Source organism: Vigna radiata, chromosome 8 (assembly GCF_000741045.1).
Source record: "Vigna radiata var. radiata cultivar VC1973A chromosome 8, Vradiata_ver6, whole genome shotgun sequence".
Taxonomy (NCBI): domain Eukaryota; kingdom Viridiplantae; phylum Streptophyta; class Magnoliopsida; order Fabales; family Fabaceae; genus Vigna; species Vigna radiata.
The window spans coordinates 45616915-45634871 of NC_028358.1; the positions used below are offsets into that span (position 1 = coordinate 45616915).

General features: G+C 36.3%; 3 protein-coding genes across 7 annotated transcripts; 2 read left to right on the forward strand and 1 right to left on the reverse strand.

The window, feature by feature from the left end:
• Positions 1-16: 16 nt before the first annotated feature.
• Positions 17-8367, reverse strand: LOC106772825 (5-methylthioadenosine/S-adenosylhomocysteine deaminase). Of its 5 annotated transcripts, none has more exons than XM_014659432.2 (9): positions 5553-5832; positions 5134-5476; positions 3439-3588; positions 3030-3173; positions 2680-2836; positions 2138-2310; positions 1401-1456; positions 902-1004; positions 17-343 (listed from the first exon to the last, which is right to left on the reverse strand). In XM_014659432.2, the coding sequence occupies exons 2-9, from the start codon at positions 5395-5397 to the stop codon at positions 254-256; spliced, it is 1137 nt and encodes a 378-aa protein (XP_014514918.1). In that variant the 5' UTR covers positions 5398-5476; positions 5553-5832; the 3' UTR covers positions 17-253. The 5 variants fall into 5 exon arrangements, 4 of the variants coding, with proteins under 4 accessions (XP_014514918.1, XP_014514916.1, XP_014514917.1 ...); XM_014659430.2 differs by having other exon boundaries at positions 5134-5465; positions 5553-5828; XM_014659431.2 differs by lacking the exon at positions 1401-1456 and having other exon boundaries at positions 5134-5465; positions 5553-5829.
• Positions 8368-8701: 334 nt separating this feature from the next.
• LOC106772190 (serine/threonine-protein kinase PBS1) lies at positions 8702-13104 on the forward strand. Its single transcript, XM_014658419.2, has 6 exons — positions 8702-8805; positions 8929-9154; positions 9400-9623; positions 9734-9923; positions 11797-12188; positions 12310-13104. Exons 2-6 carry the CDS (start codon positions 9004-9006, stop codon positions 12766-12768), a joined length of 1416 nt encoding a protein of 471 aa, XP_014513905.1. The 5' UTR covers positions 8702-8805; positions 8929-9003; the 3' UTR covers positions 12769-13104.
• Positions 13105-14393: 1289 nt separating this feature from the next.
• LOC106771188 (delta(3,5)-Delta(2,4)-dienoyl-CoA isomerase, peroxisomal) lies at positions 14394-15798 on the forward strand. The gene is made up of 2 exons (XM_014657112.2): positions 14394-15096; positions 15302-15798. Exons 1-2 carry the CDS (start codon positions 14469-14471, stop codon positions 15490-15492), a joined length of 819 nt encoding a protein of 272 aa, XP_014512598.1. The 5' UTR covers positions 14394-14468; the 3' UTR covers positions 15493-15798.
• The last annotated feature ends 2159 nt before the right edge of the window (positions 15799-17957 follow it).

The window sequence follows — 17957 nt, forward strand, 5'->3', positions numbered from 1 at the left end:
AAATACATGTATGAAGTTCTCGAATTATTATTGTAATTGTATGTTGAGATTTTGACAACTAATAGTTAAAAGATAATAGAAAAACTAAATAATATTCAACAATCTCTCCCTTGACCAGAGTCATGCATGCAGACGCTCACTCTGTAATATCATCATCTACACAATTAAATTCATTGGATACTGTAATGTCTCTATAGTGTATACATTATTTCCTGTATTGCATTAGCAGTCTGTATACACTTGAAAAAAATACTCAAATCATGTTCATTCTGCTTTGTAATGTTATGCCTGCCCTCTTCAGAAGTTCAACAGAAGCCTCTTTTGCCTTCAAAATAACTTCTTCCTGTCATCATGGACAATACAAAATTAAACTTCTCCGGCCACGAGTAATGAAAAAAGACGAAACACTAGACCAATTGAAACATAATTGATAAGAACTCTATATGTTTGTTTTTGTACGTTTGTCCAGTTCAAGAAGAAAGTAAAGGAAAAGGAGTTGTAAGAAATACTTATCCAAGGCATGCAAAGTAGGAGATAGCGGAAGCCTTTCTTATGTTTTAGTTTCTTTAAAAAGAATAAAACAATTCTTTAAAACATAAAAAAAATAAAAATCAAGAGCAACTATATGTTAAAAATGATTAGATTTATAATAAATTAAATTTGGTTTTTAATTAACTAAAATGATTTTTGTATATTTATCCATTTTTCACTCACCCAGATGAACGGAGTTTTAATTTTTCATTTTCCATTTATCTTCTTTTTTCATTCTATTTTCTTTCTTCTTGTTCCTTCTTCAAGTAAAGTGTTAGTTCATTAAGTCAATTAATATTATTGAATGGATTCTCAATCTAATATAGAATCGATTCACATTCTACATAAGAAAAACTATCCAATATAATACCTCGTCCACGTGTATAATCTTCTTGTTCTTCATTATCCACACGCCATTGCACATGACAGATATCACATTTTCTGATCGCATGGAATACACTATGCTGGAAATGCTGCAAATTGTGTAAACAGTAAATGTATTAACTTGAAAAGGTCTTTGAATGGTGTGATAGTAAAGCGAGCTGAATATGTAGCCAGCCAAGATTGCAATAGAAAGGAACTTTCGCTGCATGGCGTTACAATGGTTTTATGTAATGCATGATCATCACATTATTTCATAAGCGCACAAGATCACAATCTAGGATGTTCAGATAACACACGAGATCAATCAATTCTATCCCAGGCGATGAAATCATGAAAAGTAGAATTATTTATTACTTTGCCTTCGTCATAAAAAAATTTGATTGCTTCTTATAAAACTAATCCAAACACCGGTCATCTAATTCAAAAGAATTCAATAAAAGGTCTGTATAATTAACAGAAGTGCCAATTATGTAATAGGTTCGCACCAGTCATGAACAGGAACCATAGGCCAAGAGGAAGGATTGACTACAACAATGTCCGCCTATTAAATGACAATCACAAAACTGTCAGCTTCGGTCCCATTAAGAAAATATAAAAAAGAGGAATGATATTAAAACACTCAATAATAATCATTTTTTTCTTCCCTTATCACGTCATACCACCCATAACTTAGATATTTTTCTCTTTTTTCATTCTTTCACTAAATGTCTATTAACATCTGGCGACTCCAGGTATTATTTCTCTAGCAAATAATCTACTTTACCATCAACAGAAGATTTGGTGTTAAACAAATTTAGAAAGATATTGCAGAAGCATTGACCAGGGAGGGCAATATAACATTTGTCCAATTGAACGTGATATGTTTCCCGCAAGATTTTTATATTTTCTTTCCTTACGTTGTTTTCTTTTTCACTCCATATGATATTTTAAAAATTTCCTATTTATTTTCATTGTTCACTAGTTTGCAAAACGAAAAGTCGTAATTATCAACAGCTATAAAAAATGTCATGTTTCAATTGTGCTTTATGCAAATACAAAGAATTATCCCCACACCACAACTCTCTACTTCGAATTCAAATGTCAACAGTATAATCTGTGTCCAACAAAGAGAAATCCGGCATTTAGTCCCAATTAGCAGGGGAAGATTTCAACAAAAAGAAAAAAGTTAGCAGGGGAAGAAAAAATCATAATAATTACACTTTACGCGTGAACCAATACCAACCTTTTTCCCAACCTCAAGAGAACCTAGTTCGTCATCCCACAATACCGACTTTGCACCATTAACTGTAACCATTCTAAGAATAGTTTCAGCGGGCAATGCTGTTGGATCTGTAGTTCCATTTGCATAAACTTCCCGTCCTTTATTAATTAGAGAAGCTAGGTACATTTCATCAACTGCAAATACAATTTAGAAATGAAAATTTCAATCCACTAAAAGTGTACATTTTCCATGAGCTCGAGGCTCCCACTATTTCAGGTTCAGGTGAGGGTTTGGTGTTCATAGTCTTAGATGAACCTGTCTGCCTTAAGAGGGTAGGTTGCTTCTGTGGTCTATTTAATACTATATTGAAAATAAAAGTTCTTCACATAAGTAAATACAAATTCTTCACATAACAAATTAAACTTGCATACTTGGGCTTGTTGAATCTAGTGCAATTAAATTTGCATACTTCCTTCTGTGGTCTATTTAATGCGGAATTGTTGAATCTAGTGCAATTATAAAGCAAGTAAAAAAGAATTCAAAAGTTTAGAGTTCAGATGAACCGATGCTCATGCGATTGTTTGATGGGGCCCCATCAGTTCCCAGAGAGACACAAACGCCAGCATCAAGCATCTCCCTTACAGGTGCAAATCCAAGCATTCGCATTGCAGCAGCAGGACAGTGGGACACTTTGACCCCTGATCTTGAAAGAAGAGATATCTGAAAAAATATTATGCAGGAATAATTACTGTTTATCACACTAACTCGAGGAATAAACAGTCATGGGTGTTTGCTTGCATATCAGCATAACCCAAAATTGAACTCACCACATGTTAGATAATAATAGAAACTTAAGAACTGAATTAGGTTTTGTTGAAAGGGTACAATCATGTTTAAAGGGGCAAAAATTTACCTCGTTATTATCAAGCCAAACTGAGTGAGCTGCTAGCAGATTGCTTTGAAGGAAATCTATCTTGTCCAAGTATGTAACAGTTCCGTGATCTACTTTGTGAACATCCCTGACTAGTTGGTTCTCATACGGTATCTCTGCAACATGCTAACAGTTTTGCATGTCAGGTGAGGACATTGGTGCAAGTATTGCGCTGGCTAGTTTAATACACCACTTGCTAGTATGAATAAAAAATGAGTGGTAATGATTTAGAACTCCTCCCATTATTATATAGGCCATTTTGAATAATCAAATTAATATTGTTGATGAAAACAGCCCCACCCAACTCGATCTAAAGTTAGAGAATGAAGTTTTGATTATGTTGTTCTTGTTTTTCCGCAAAATGTCTGTAGAAAAGAAAAGGAGTGGGTACCATGTGTATTCCAGTTTTTAGTTGTGTTGCAGCATCTCTTGTTTCGATAAGCAAGCGAGGAGTAGAGTTCATGATTTGTCGTATTCCGAACCAGATTCTGATGCGACCATGGGCTGTGTTGTGGTACTTGTCATAATTGTCCTTTTGAGACTGCATATCAGAAGAAGAAAGTAAGAGTAAAGTCATTTGTGAAAAGAAATGGATTAGTAAAGACTTTGTTAGAGATATACTTTTCTCCTTTTTTGTATTATCTAGTTTGTTTCTTTTTGGTTAATAGTTTCTGATATGTATTTATTGTAGTGACAGTCGAAGTTAGTTCCTAGTACTACTGAACAAGCATGCATTATGCAGTACTCCTTTGTCCATATACATGGGCCTCAGTAAGCAGTTCACTCACTTTTGTAAATTTCACTAATCATATTACTTGTCAGTTTCAATATGTTATTCATAGCTAGTTGATACTCTTTCTTAGCTTCTGCTAAATCTATCCTTTTTTATCCTGTGTTTTCCATAGATCCTAACTTCTAATTCTGAACCGTACCAAACACATCGTACCACGTTGTCCTCTCAATACTCACTCTATGCAGACTCGCTCGAAGTCTGGTATTGTTCAAATCAGGGTTATTCCATCTCTCCTTGTTGCCAATGTGGAACCAAAGAGTGTCAAAATTGTCTTACAGGATACAAAGTGGTTTGGTGCTATGCAAGATGAACTTCTTGCTCTTAAATAGAAGAATACCCAGTCTTTAGTTCCTCTTCCCCCTAATTTTCATACTATTGGTTGTAAACGGGTGTTCTGTGTTATGGGAAACCCAAATGGGATTAGTTGCCAGGGGTTACAATTTACAATATGGTTTCAACTTTAATGAGACTCTATCTTCAGTTATAAAACCTGACTCCTTTTGCATTATTCTATTTTTTATTGTTGCTTACAAGTGGTCTTTATTTTAGTTACATGTTAACAATGTCTTTCTTGATGAAGAGGTTTACATGACTAAACCTCCAGGTTTTTGAAGATAAAGATACTTCTTTGGTTTGTCAAGCTTCACAAAACTATCTTACTGCAATTTGGTTTCAGAGATGGTAAGTGTGCTTTTAAAGACGGAAAGTGCGATCTATTCTTATTTACATATTCTCAGCAAAAATTGTACTGTCCAATCACTTGTTTATATTGATGGCGTCGTAATAATAGGAAACTTCACATCGCTAGTTCAGCATCTTATTCATAAATTGGACTGTCTTTTCTCTCACACAACTAGGGGCCTCAGATTATTTTCTTGGCATTGAAGTGCGCCCACACTCCAATCCAATGACACTCTTGTTATGGCACAAACAAAATATATGAAGGATTTTCTTGTCCAGACAAAGCCTATATCTTCTCCTGTGTTTTTTGGTTTAAACTCTCAAAACAGGGTGCGGATTTTCTTCTTAGATCCAAGGTCAATGTGGTTGTGTTGCCTATTGTTTCACATTCTCCTATTATTTAGTAATATCTCAACTATTTCTTTTAGTTAACAGTTTCTGAACAGCTACTGTTATTATTGTAGTTTGTTACAACCATCCATCCATTGTGCAATGCTTCTCTGTCCATATATATATATATATATATATCGGGTTTGGTAAGAAGTTGGTTCACTTTTGTAATCATCACTGAATAATAAATCATATTAGTTGGGAGTTTGAATAGAGAGAGACCTTAATGCATTGATCCGTGGTACGAGTGGCCCAGGAAGGAGGCAAACCGTGGCCAGAGTCCATGGTTGACTGGGTTAAACAAGCTCGCAGACCCAGTAAGCTGACTGCTCTAGCCATTTCAGACACATGTTGACCCCCAGCTTCAGCAAAACAGGTTACGCCGGAATGAATGAGTTCAATCCCGCAAAGCAAAGTAGAGAGGTAAGAATCGTGTTGGGTCATGTTGGATTCGTAGGGCCAGATGCGGTGATGCAACCAGGTCATCAAGTCCACATCATCGGCTATGCCTCTAGCCAGTTGTTGGGAACTATGGACGTGGGTGTTAATAAATCCTGTCCCTCCACTGCTTTAGATTATTTAAATTTTCATTTCATTTCATAGCAATATCAAACAGAAAAAGGGAAAGAGAGAGCGAGAACCAGGGAGTAAGATGTGGCCGGTGAGATCGAGGATGTGGTGGGCCACATCAGAAAATTCAGCAAGAATTTGTGCAGATCGTCCAATAGCTTTGATTTTATCTCCTTCGATCACGATTCCCCCGTCCCTAAACACTCGCTGCTCCTCGTCCATGGTTATGATCATACCACCGTGCAGCACACTCACCACCTCCCTCTCTCTCTCCATCTCCACCGCCCCTTTTTCTCCTCTCTTTGGTTACTTTACTCTACAAATGTATACTTATTTAATACTTTTTCTTCTTGAATCAGTATCTTCAAAGTTCGGCGGGGGGGTTATCTAATAATTTAAGGACTAAAATATATTAATTACCATATACACAAATATTATGGTATTAGTGAGAGAAAAATAGAAACATGTTTGTTTATCTTTATAGTATTTTGTAAATTAAATTAAAATAAGAATTTAAAATAGTAAATAAAAGTCCTATATCGAAAAGGTTAGAGGTAATATGATTTTTTTTGACAAAATAAAAAGAATTAAATTGTAGATGAGTTCAGTTTAAAACTAAACTATCATCAATTAAGAGGAAAATAAGGATTAATATTACAGGAGATGAAAAGAAATGAAATAGTTTGAGGTATGTGGGTGGAGGAGGATGTAGTGTCTTCCTTCATGACCTCCTTCGAGGCATGGAGGCAGCATTACCGGCAAAGAAATCATCAATCAAAAGCTCAATGTCGTCTGGATGGTACTTGATATACTTGTCGATGTGTCTGGTTGATTCAAGATGTTGTTTGAATCTTCCAACGAAGGAGCGGTAGGCGGGGATGACCAAAGAGGAGATGGAAACTCTGAGTTCCGACTGCAGTTGCTGATCGCTAACCATCCAACAACTCTGACACTTGTGTATCTCTTCAAACATCCGATTGAAGCATTTGAATCTTTCCTTCACGAGCTGTTTGGAGACCTTGTTCCCAGTCCCCTGCTGCAGCCCCTCCGGCTTTAGGCACTGCAGCACCTTAGTCCATGTTTCCCTCTGATAACACTTGTGGTACAACCTCAGACCCGACTGCCTCCTCCTGCACCAGTTGTCACCCATCAGCTCATGAAGCTCCTCACACCCTTTCACCTTCTGCACTACGTATCTCCCGTTGTTCATCAGAAAAAAATACCTCAGAGCATCGTCCCTGTACAACTGTGATTTCCTTTCCACATTTGCATCCAAAAGATCCATTATGCTCATCAATTGCACTGCAAAACCCGAATTCTTCCGCTTCTCTACATCTTCCACTTCGTTCACCTCCTTCTCATTTATCCTTTCTCCTTGCTCAAACACTTCCTCCAACGTATCCTTGTACTCGCATGCATATTTTAGATAGTTCATTACATACCGAGTCAAGGGGTGCACTGCACCGTTGGGAACAGGAATCCTTTCGTTGTCGTTCTTGATCGAGTTCTTCAGATCACAAAACATGGCCATAATAGCCTCTACTATCATGTCCCTTGCGGTGTCTGCCTCATACGCCAGCTCCTTAGCTCCCGACTCCAGATAGGAACCCCCGACAACGTCTTCCCTCAGGGTCTCGTACATATCTAGAAATTTGAAAAGTTTCTCTGTGGTCCATTTTGTTAGAACAGCACACTGTGCAAAGTTGAGCAAATGGATGATGACTTGTCGTGAAAGATCGCAGAACAAGTTTTGAGAAATAGAGGGATGATCGGGGAAGATGGATTCATAAAGTTTTCTTTCAGACTTGAAAAGCACGGTGGTGCAGTGCCAAACCACTTGATTCCACGTTGCAATTTCAGCTTCAAGCGATTCCCATGACATTTTACACAAATCTTCCATCCTGGTGTTCCCGAATCCAAATGTTCGGAGCGTAGTTCTGAAAGCAGTTCGCCTGAAACTAGCAAAAACCAAGTAGCACTCGATGTGGTAGCCGGCTGAGATCATGGCAGTGGCAATCTTGTTCAAAGTAGAAATCTTTTGCGGAGAGAAATTAAAGGGGTCTTGGGTGTGGTGATTCTGCTGTGGTGGTCTAGGGGAGGGAGACTCGGGAACAGAAGAAAGGTATGAAGGAGAATTAAAGGAGAAGGATTTGTTGGGTGTTTTAGATTTGGGGTCGTCGTGTAGAAGATGAGAAAGATGTTTCTCTAGTAGGGACATTGCTTTTTCTAGGACGAAGGAGATATGGTCCAACTCCTCCTGGGAAGCAATCACACCAGAAGAGGAGGAAGAAGAAGATGATAAGGAAGAGGAAGCAGCGGAGATGCGATCCACCATGTCTAGGAATTGCAAGAGGGATTTGTCCTCATCTTCTGATTCCTCATCATCCCAAACGAAATTGATCCTCCCGCTGCTGTATCTATCAACCATACGCTCCAACTCTTTGGCCAGCTCAGGGACGCCATCTGCAGGCGAAACATGTTCCACCTCATTCATTCGTGATGACATCTCCATCGCCTCTTCACATCAACGTTCAATTTCAGTGTTTATTGTTATCATATGAATTGCACAGGGGGTTCGGGCGGGAAAACCCCAGATTCCACCTCACAGGATGAACCAAGTAATTCATCTTTCCCCTGCAATCTCCTAACGTAACTTTCTATTCTCTTCTATTCTATATTTTGTTTCCTTTTACTTTTTAGCTATTTTGGTGGAGCTGCCTCGCTAGCTCTGTCTTGACCGCTGACCCAAATGGGAACAAAGCACGGCATTCCGTTCTTTCTGCTTCGCATCTGTCCAACCTATTCTTTTCTCATCTATATCTTTCCCTCCTTTTATTTTAATACACGTATCTTAGTTATTTTATTACCCTACACAATTATCTTCACATATTTCCTTTTTTTTTATCCCAAAGTAAATTTTATTATATGCTTCACTAATGTGATTTGGAATTTTTAAACTCCATAAACATGGAATTTTAATTTCTCGAGTATCGTTGTATCAACCCAGTTCCCCAAACATCAGAGTTATGTGGGTCTTAACTCTCTAATTATCTCACCAGTCAACGTCACATAATTTGATGGAAGCATTAAAATAACAGAAGCTATTGAAATATGGAACACCCAAAGACCAAAATAAAATTAAATGTGGTTTTTAAGAAAATAATAATTGTGAAATGAGAAAATTTAGGATATTTCTTGTTTTAATAAAAAGTATTTAACACATAGGATCCAACCCAACCCAGCCCAATTAAATCGAAAGGAAAGCCCCTGGGTGTTTCTTCTGGCAGTGGCGGAAGTGTGAAAGTGGAACCACTAACTTAACTTGTACGCGCATAACCAAAGGACCCAACTCTCTTCTTTCTTCTTCTTCCTCTCCTTACAACCACTTTGTTACGCAAATTCATTCTTTCTTCCTTCCAACTGTACAATCTGTTTGGTTTTGTCTAGGATTGGATTGGAAGATGAGGCTTTGACTGATTGGTTCATTGACTGTGTCTGCGCGTCACTCAAGAGGAAACTGGAATGGGTTGTTTTTCTTGTTTCGATTCGAGGGAAGACGAGAAGCTGAATCCCAATCCTCACCAGGAAAACCATCATCATCTTCATCATCATCACGATCATAATCTTAATCCTCCTATCCCCTCTCGTATTTCCAGACTGCCCTCTGCCTCTGGTTACTTCTTTTTCCTTCTTTTTTTTATGCTAAATATTTAATCCCAATATTCTGCTTGATCTGATCTGACGAACCAGATTGAAATCAGATCCCGTATTAGTTTATGCTACCTTCCCCGTCTCATCCCATCACATCACATCACATCACGCATCCTTTTCTCAATATCCTAATTTCTTATTGAATTCTAGTATTCGGCACACACTTCTTTCTTCTTAATATGATTTTGCTTACTTTCCATTGTATAGCCGCAGCAGACAAGCTACGCTCATCTAGCAATGCCAATGGTAACAATGGTGACTCCAAAAGGGAATTGGCTGCTCTCAAGGACGGACCTGCTGTACAAATTGCCGCACAGACTTTCACTTTCCGTGAGCTGGCAGCCGCCACCAAAAATTTCAGGCCCCAATCCTTTTTGGGGGAAGGTGGTTTCGGAAGGGTCTACAAGGGCCGCCTTGAAACCACTGGTCAGGTAATCTTTCTTTCTGTTCTGTTAATCCTCTGTCCACCTTGTTATATTCACTACTTAGGTCACCTTTCACTTCTCACTAACTCCTCACTTCTGTTCCTTTACCTCTACAGGCTGTGGCTGTTAAACAGTTAGACAGAAACGGTCTTCAGGGCAACCGAGAATTCCTCGTGGAGGTTCTAATGCTCAGTCTTCTACACCACCCTAATCTTGTCAATCTCATTGGATACTGTGCGGACGGGGACCAACGCCTCTTAGTTTACGAGTTTATGCCATTGGGATCGTTGGAAGACCACCTTCATGGTATTCTTCTTTTCTACTCCTCCCATTTCAATCGTTACAATTTCTTTTTTAATTTTAGTTCAGTATTTGATGGTTAGTATTCTCTGTTAGAAATATCTTGATCACCAAGTTCAGTGGCTAATGCTTTTCCAAACTATGAAATTCTCATTAGTATCTGTGCTGTCTTTATGCGATAGTACTAATACATGGGAGGATAAGATTATATCTATGGTTTAGGATTTCTTACCAAAGACGTAAGCACCCATGTTACATGATCTAACACCTGTAATCAAATTATGCTTTACTCTAAATTACAACTGTATATTTTCCAATACAGCAAAGTATAATTTGATACTTTAAATCGATTATCTGTACTGAAATTAAAACCAGTTGTAGTCAGTGCATTATAGGATATACTTGGCTTTTCTATCTTAGAATCTTGTTTCTCTTTGCAAGGTAACGTTGGATATGTTCTTGTGCATTTGTCCTCTCTAGTATGTGTTTAATTTTCTTTCATACGTATTTATAAAGAAAAATTCCCTTTCGGTGATTTGAACTACAAACGTTTTTTTGGGTGTGGAGCTTATTATGGTGATAAAGAATTGTGCGTAGAGAGATGGAGTTTTGCCCTTTCACAGGAACAAGGATGCTGGCTGCTGCTATGATCACATATTATGTGCTCTGGGTTATTATTTCCCATGCTTTGCCTCTATAAAGTATAGAGGTTGTAGCTGTTAAAAATTGTTGATTTTCCATTTCACTGTCATGAAAGTTTATAAATCCCACATTAGAATCTCATACTTTCAATGTGGGACTCAAATCTTAGACCTTGCAATTGGATCTTAACATCGGACCATTCTCTGCAGCCCTCGTAACACTTACTAGGCTAAGGCGAACATTGCAGTGTCGATATCACTACTCATACCAATTTGGTGGAACCCACTGGGGTTCTGCCATGCTGTTAGGGTTTTGATAGACCAACAAATCTCCAATATTTTAAGATGTATGCTTAAGTTGTTTTATGTATTTCTAGTTAAAAAAAATCATAGATATATATGAAATGATATATATAGGGAAGACTTTCTTTTTTTTTTGGTCTTGGAATCTTATGATTTGATACAAATTATGATTCATTATTAAAAATTAGCGTGCCAATTCATGAGTGGAATCTCAATTAGATAACCTTGTTTGAGTGTATTTTCCTTAATTTTTTCCTGCTGTGTCCATTGTTTTCTGGTTCTGCCTTCCTTTTAAGTACACTGGGTCTAACAACCAGTTGACAATTTAGGATTTGGAACCTAAACATTAACTTTACTTCTAGGTTGAAAAAAATAATATAAAGGGAGGTAACTATTTAATATTCATTATGGTCTCAAATTGCGAGATATCATAGAATAGCAGACTGTGTCTAAATGACTGATGAAACGTTCACACTATAAATTTAACGAGAAGGATGGAGTAAAGCATCTTCTACATATTCAAGGTGCTGCTTTGGCCTCTTCAAGAGAGACATAGATACAAGAATTAAGTTGTCACACTAGAGTTTATTTTTTACCATGGACCATGAATATGATATAAAGTGGTTCTGGCTGTTCAAATATGAAGCCTTTTGTAATAAAGCCAAACCATCCAAGTGTTTGGACTATCTTTCCATGTTATTGCTAGCTATTGAAAAGGAATGTGATACATGTGATGATCTGATAACCATTATATAGTCTGCTAGAAATGTTTCCATTTTGATTTGTGATCATCTTATATGCCTTCTAATGATTGATTAGCATCTCGGAACTTTGGTTAGAGTGGAGAATAAATGGCTCGTCTTTTACATCACCTCTTTCTTAGACTATGTAATTATGTTGATTTAAAAAAAATGTTATTTATGACTTGAGTGCAGATCTTCCCCCGGAGAAGGAACCGTTGGATTGGAACACTAGGATGAAAATAGCTGCTGGGGCAGCAAAAGGATTGGAATACCTTCACGACAAAGCAAATCCTCCTGTCATTTATAGAGATTTCAAATCGTCTAATATATTACTTGACGAAGATTATCATCCAAAGCTTTCAGACTTTGGGCTTGCAAAGCTCGGACCAGTTGGTGACAAATCACACGTGTCCACCCGTGTCATGGGAACTTATGGCTATTGTGCCCCAGAATATGCTATGACTGGACAGCTGACTGTGAAGTCTGATGTATATAGTTTTGGGGTAGTCTTCTTGGAGCTGATTACTGGGCGTAAAGCCATTGACAGCACTCGACCCCATGGAGAACAAAACCTTGTCACATGGGTGGGTAGTCGTCCAATCCTTCCTTGTCTTTATTAGTTTGGCTTGCATTACATTAACTTATGCGTAGTTAACAACAGCAGGGTAGTAATGTAATGATGGTTTTATATGTATGTTGGATCAGGCACGTCCACTGTTCAATGACCGCAGAAAGTTTCCAAAGTTAGCAGATCCAGAGCTGCATGGACGGTATCCTATGCGGGGTCTTTACCAAGCTCTAGCTGTGGCATCAATGTGCATTCAAGAACAGGCCGCGGCGCGTCCTCTCATTGGGGATGTGGTGACAGCCCTCTCTTTTCTAGCGAACCAGGCATATGACCATAAGGGAGGTGGTGATGATAAAAGGAACAGAGATGATCAGGGTGGAAGAATATTGAAAAATGACCAAGGTGGAGGATCTGGAAGGAGATGGGATTTGGAAGGGTCTGAGAAAGATGAGTCCCCACGTGAAACTGCAAGGATGTTAAATAACAGGGATCTTGATAGAGAACGTGCGGTGGCTGAAGCAAAGATGTGGGGAGAGAATTGGAGAGAGAAAAGACGACAGAGTGCGCAGGGCAGTTTTGATGGTTCTAACGCCTAGTCTCTCTCCACATTTTACTATTCACATCACCCTCTTTTGTCTCGCTCGGCTAAGCATGCACACGCAATGCCAGCCACTGAAAGCCATTCACCAGATTCTACTCCTTTTAGAATCTGTTTTGCGGCCATTCCTTACCGCCCATGCCTCCGACCAAAATCTTTCCGAAATCACAGCTTTCTTTTATGTATCTTTCATTTACCTCCTGCACACGAACACATTGGAGTTGGACTTGGAAAGTGTACATTACTTGTTACGAGTAGGAGGTTAAGGTATTTTTGATAATGGTGCAAGGACAGAAATGCTTTTTCCAACTCATTTACTCTTTCTTAGCTAAAATACGAGAATCCAAGTTTCCCCTCTTATGTCTTCTGCTCTTCCCTGCTCTATGCAATAAACTTTTATACCACTAGAATGTAATTTTCTCTATTTAACAAGGAAAATTTATTTAAAAGGAGTTATGAGTAATGATTCATAGACAATCAATATCTTTTTGAAATCTAAAACTTTTATTGTATTTTTTAATTGTTTATGACTGATTACATAAAAATTATTCGATATACACAATGTGAGAAAGGAGAAAAGAGTCCACACTTTTTAAGGTGAAAAACACTTTTAACGTCGTTATTTCTCATGCTTTTCGTTGTTTCTCGTCATCTCTCAGTCTTTTAACGATGATTCAATTATATAACCGTAGTTAAATGTCAAATCTTGATTTTTCCACGACGGTCTCCAAATAATCATTATTGAAAACATTTTCTTGATTACAAAATTGCTACCATGTCTTTTCTTACAACAATAATTTTACATTTTTCAATGATGTGAAATTTGATTTTGCTATTAATATCGGAATCTTTCTATGATTTAATAATAATAAGTAAACTAAAAAATATAAAATTATTTGTATAGTGCAACAAAAATAGTATATCTTGTCTTTCTCAACCATTGAAAGATTAAAAATTGTTACTTAATTGGATATTATAATAGAAAAAAATGTTATAAAGATGCAATTTTGTTTCACGAAATAATAGTGATTCTAAATAAACTTTAATTGGAGACTTATTTCCATACGAGATTAAAGTTAATTTAAATATTTTTTTTTCTCATTTTTTATAAATATTTTTTAAGAATAAAACTATGATGGAATTAAGTTACAAAGTAGAAAATACGGTTGAATATGGTAATAACACTAATAACGTTACATTAACCAACTTAAGATCTGATCATTGAAATTGTGAGAATGAAATATGATTCAAAGATTGAAAAAAATGAAAAATGATTCTAAAAACAAACTGTAGCTTCTTTATTAATTGGAAGTTTGTTTTAATATGCTTAATAATCTTAAAGATAATTTAAATACATAATTTTTTTTAATCCTTTATTACGTCTTTTAAAGAAAAATATGAAAAAAATTTCAAGGTAAAAATACCTACTCCTAGTTAGTAATTGTTATTTTAAAAAATTCGATTAAACATTTCTATGATGAAATAATCATTTTTCACAAAATGACGAAATTTTTATCAACAAGAAATATAAAAAAACATTTAAACTATATTTATGAAATAAGAAAGAGATGATAATAATGTGATGATGGTAAGGAAAGATAAAAAAACGTGTTGTGCATGAATTGAAAGATTATTGCAGATGTAATGAAATATAATAAATAGAGGGTAAGTGGTAGAGATAGAGAGTTATAAGAGAGAATGGAAGAGAAATACAAATACCCAAGTCTGGAAATATTGGAGAAGACCCCAAAATCCGGTGTTTGGTATGTTATATTGAATCGTCCATCACGAAGGAACGCTCTCTCCCATGATTTCTTCATCCACTTCCCCAAGGCCCTCTATGCCCTCGATCACGACCCCGACGTCAAGGTCATCATCTTATCGGCCGCTGGCAACCACTTCTGCGCCGGCATCGACCTCTCCATTTTGGGATCAACCGCATCCAATTCGGGTTCCGGCGAGTCCCTCCGCCGACAGATCATGGCGATGCAAGATGCTGTCACTGCCCTTGAGCGGTGCCGGAAGCCTGTGATTGCGAGTATCCACGGAGCGTGCATCGGTGGTGGAATTGACATCGTCACTGCGTGTGACATCAGGATGTGCACGAAGGAGGCGTTTTTTTCGGTTAAAGAAGTGGATTTGGCCCTGGCGGCTGATCTGGGAACTCTTCAGAGGCTACCCCTTATTGTGGGGTTCGGCAACGCCATGGAACTGGCTTTGACCGGTCGCACCTTCACCGGTGAGGAGGCTAAGGAATTAGGTCTCGTTTCTCGCGTTTTCGACTCCAAACATCACCTCGATCAGGCCGTCATGGATCTCGCTCAAGGTTCCTTCCTCCCCTTCAATCTTCAATCAAATATCTGTCTAACCTAACCAAGTGCTGCACCACTCATTCATCCATTCCTCCTTCTTTCCATATGTACCAATTATTAATACTTACACTATTTGCATACGACTCAGTAGTTATTCTTATTCTTAAAAGTAATTGACTTATTGTTGGACTTAATCACTTGAATTTGAACTCTGGACAGCAATTGCCACCAAGTCTCCCCTTGCTGTTGTTGGGACAAAAATGGTGCTGCTTAAAAGTAGGGACTTAACCGTGGATCAGGGGTTGGATTATGTGGCAACCTTGAATTCTGCCAGATTGTTATCCTCTGACTTAACTGAAGCAGTGACGGCACAGAAACAGAAACGCAAGCCAGTATTTTCCAAGCTCTGAATCATGGTGTGATGCATTTGGATTTGAACACCACCTATCATATTTATGCTGCTGAACTCATCCATATTGCTTCTTACACTATGCCCTGTCCATTCTCTGTCATATTGCTCGCATTCTTCGTATATGTCTGCTTTCAAATTCTCTTGAGTACATGAGTATATATCTGCTTTCAAACACAAACAGCTAATTTAGCCAAAGAAAACTTATTTGCCTGCCTTTCAAGTTGTGACAGCCTAAAAGGTTTGTCTTCTTCCCTTAACCGAGTGTGAAAAAAGTTTATCTATTTTAATTCACTTTTTTATCTGACACTTCAAATTTTTTATTTTTTAAATAATTTTTTTCTCATTTAAATTTTTGGTCGTGACTGTTATTTTTGTTTTGATATGTTATCAATATTATTTTATATTAATAAAGGAAATAAAATTATAGATGATGAATAAAATAACAATTACATCCAATTAATAAAATAAAATTGAATAGTAACTCAATTGAAAATATAAAAATTATGAGTATCTAATGAAAAAAGATTAATAAATACTCTTTTAAAAATGGAGAAAGTTGAAACCAATTATATATATATATATATATATATATATATATATATATATATATATATATATATATATATATGTTTAAGTTTGATTTTTGTTTTAGATTTTTTATAAAAATAATTAGGACTGTAGAGATCTATTTTTATTGTATCCAGGTTTGTAGTGTTGTGTTTGAGACTGCAAAATCAAATGTTGATGTTATTTCCCTTGATGGTAAAATCAGATAAAAGGGATTCAATAGAAAAAAATATGGCATCAATAAACTTGTCCCTAACACTGAAATATATTCCTAATTGCCACTCATAATAAGTCATGTTTTCTTGGCAGTTTAATATTACCAAAACCACTTTTAGCTTTCCAAATCTTACATCTAGTCATTGTATAATAATTCTTTATCCCTTATGGTTTTACAAGAATTTTCATCACCATCTAAGGATTGGAAGTCATCGTCAACGTCTACTTCAAAATCATACAAACTTCAATAGTCCAAATCGCAATCAAACTTTCCAAATGTTCTCCAAATTTCCAACTATAGCGAATAGAGAATGTTTATTAACTCGAAAAAAACCTTTCTTTTATTTAACCAACCTCGGCTTCAAATTAATGCAAATACATATTAAATTCCACCCAACACTTCATCACATAATCACGTCATCTTACTGAAAGGCCCAACTTTGTCCCATTCTGAAGAAAATTGTAACAATTGAGTTCAAATAAAATGTGGGGAAAAATTGAATATTTAGCCTAAATATAAACCAAAAAATAACAGGAATTCAAATAAAAATATCTAAATTTAAGAAGAACTTCAAATTTAACTTTGTCACAAGTATTTATTTCAACTTAATACTTATTTTATATATATATATATATATATATATATATATATATATATATATATATATATATATATATATTAATCACGTCACTCCAGCCGACAAAGTCAAACAAAAATGTATCTAATTGAAAAATATAAAAACTTTTAGCTACGGGATAAAATAAAAGATTTCAGTACACGTCTAATTTGTTTTGGTTATCTTGTCCGATTGATCAACCTCGTAGATTATAAACAAGATGGATTCGCTTGCCAGCTTACTTTTTTTTTTTTAATTAATCTTTAACTTATTTATGTCAATCCAATAATGAAATTTAAAAACCCGGTGAACCTGGTGACCAACTCCACAGGAACAGACAATCTTGATAGTATCTTGACTCACTTCGACATTTACAGTTCCATTATCTCTAGTAGTCTGATAAATCAGCTCATTAGATGAGGTCAACAGAACTCTATGGCTTTTTTCACAGCAACAGGTAATCCTTAACCAATCTTGATTTAGACCCATTTGAACATTAATGACTGCTCTGGCATCATCTTTTATAGACATATTTTGTATTCCATCCGTCAAATTTATCAGTTCCTACAAACACAATAAAACAAAATTAATTTTAACCACAACCACAACCCTTTTTTTCCCAAACCCACATACCGGATTAAGAGCTTCGTGTTCGTTCATTTCAACGCTCATTNGGTCTACACCCTTTATACACCTNTTCTACACCNTTTATACATTTTTTNGATACTATTTATACACCTTTTGTACACTTTTTCTATACTCTTTTTACACCTTTTGAACAACCTTTGTATATCCTTTGTANACCTTTGNTACGCTTTTCTACATCATTTCTACATCNTTTGTAAAAATATTTAGAANTGGTGTATATCATTTGTAAACCTTATGTACACCCGTTTTACACATTTTCTACACTCTTTGTACATTATTTGTACACACTTTCTACATCATTTCTAAATTTTTCTACATTTTTGTACACCTTTTGTATACTTTTTGTACAACCTTTGTGTACCATTTGTACACCTTATCTATATCTTTTGTAGAAAGATGTAAAAAGAGTATACAC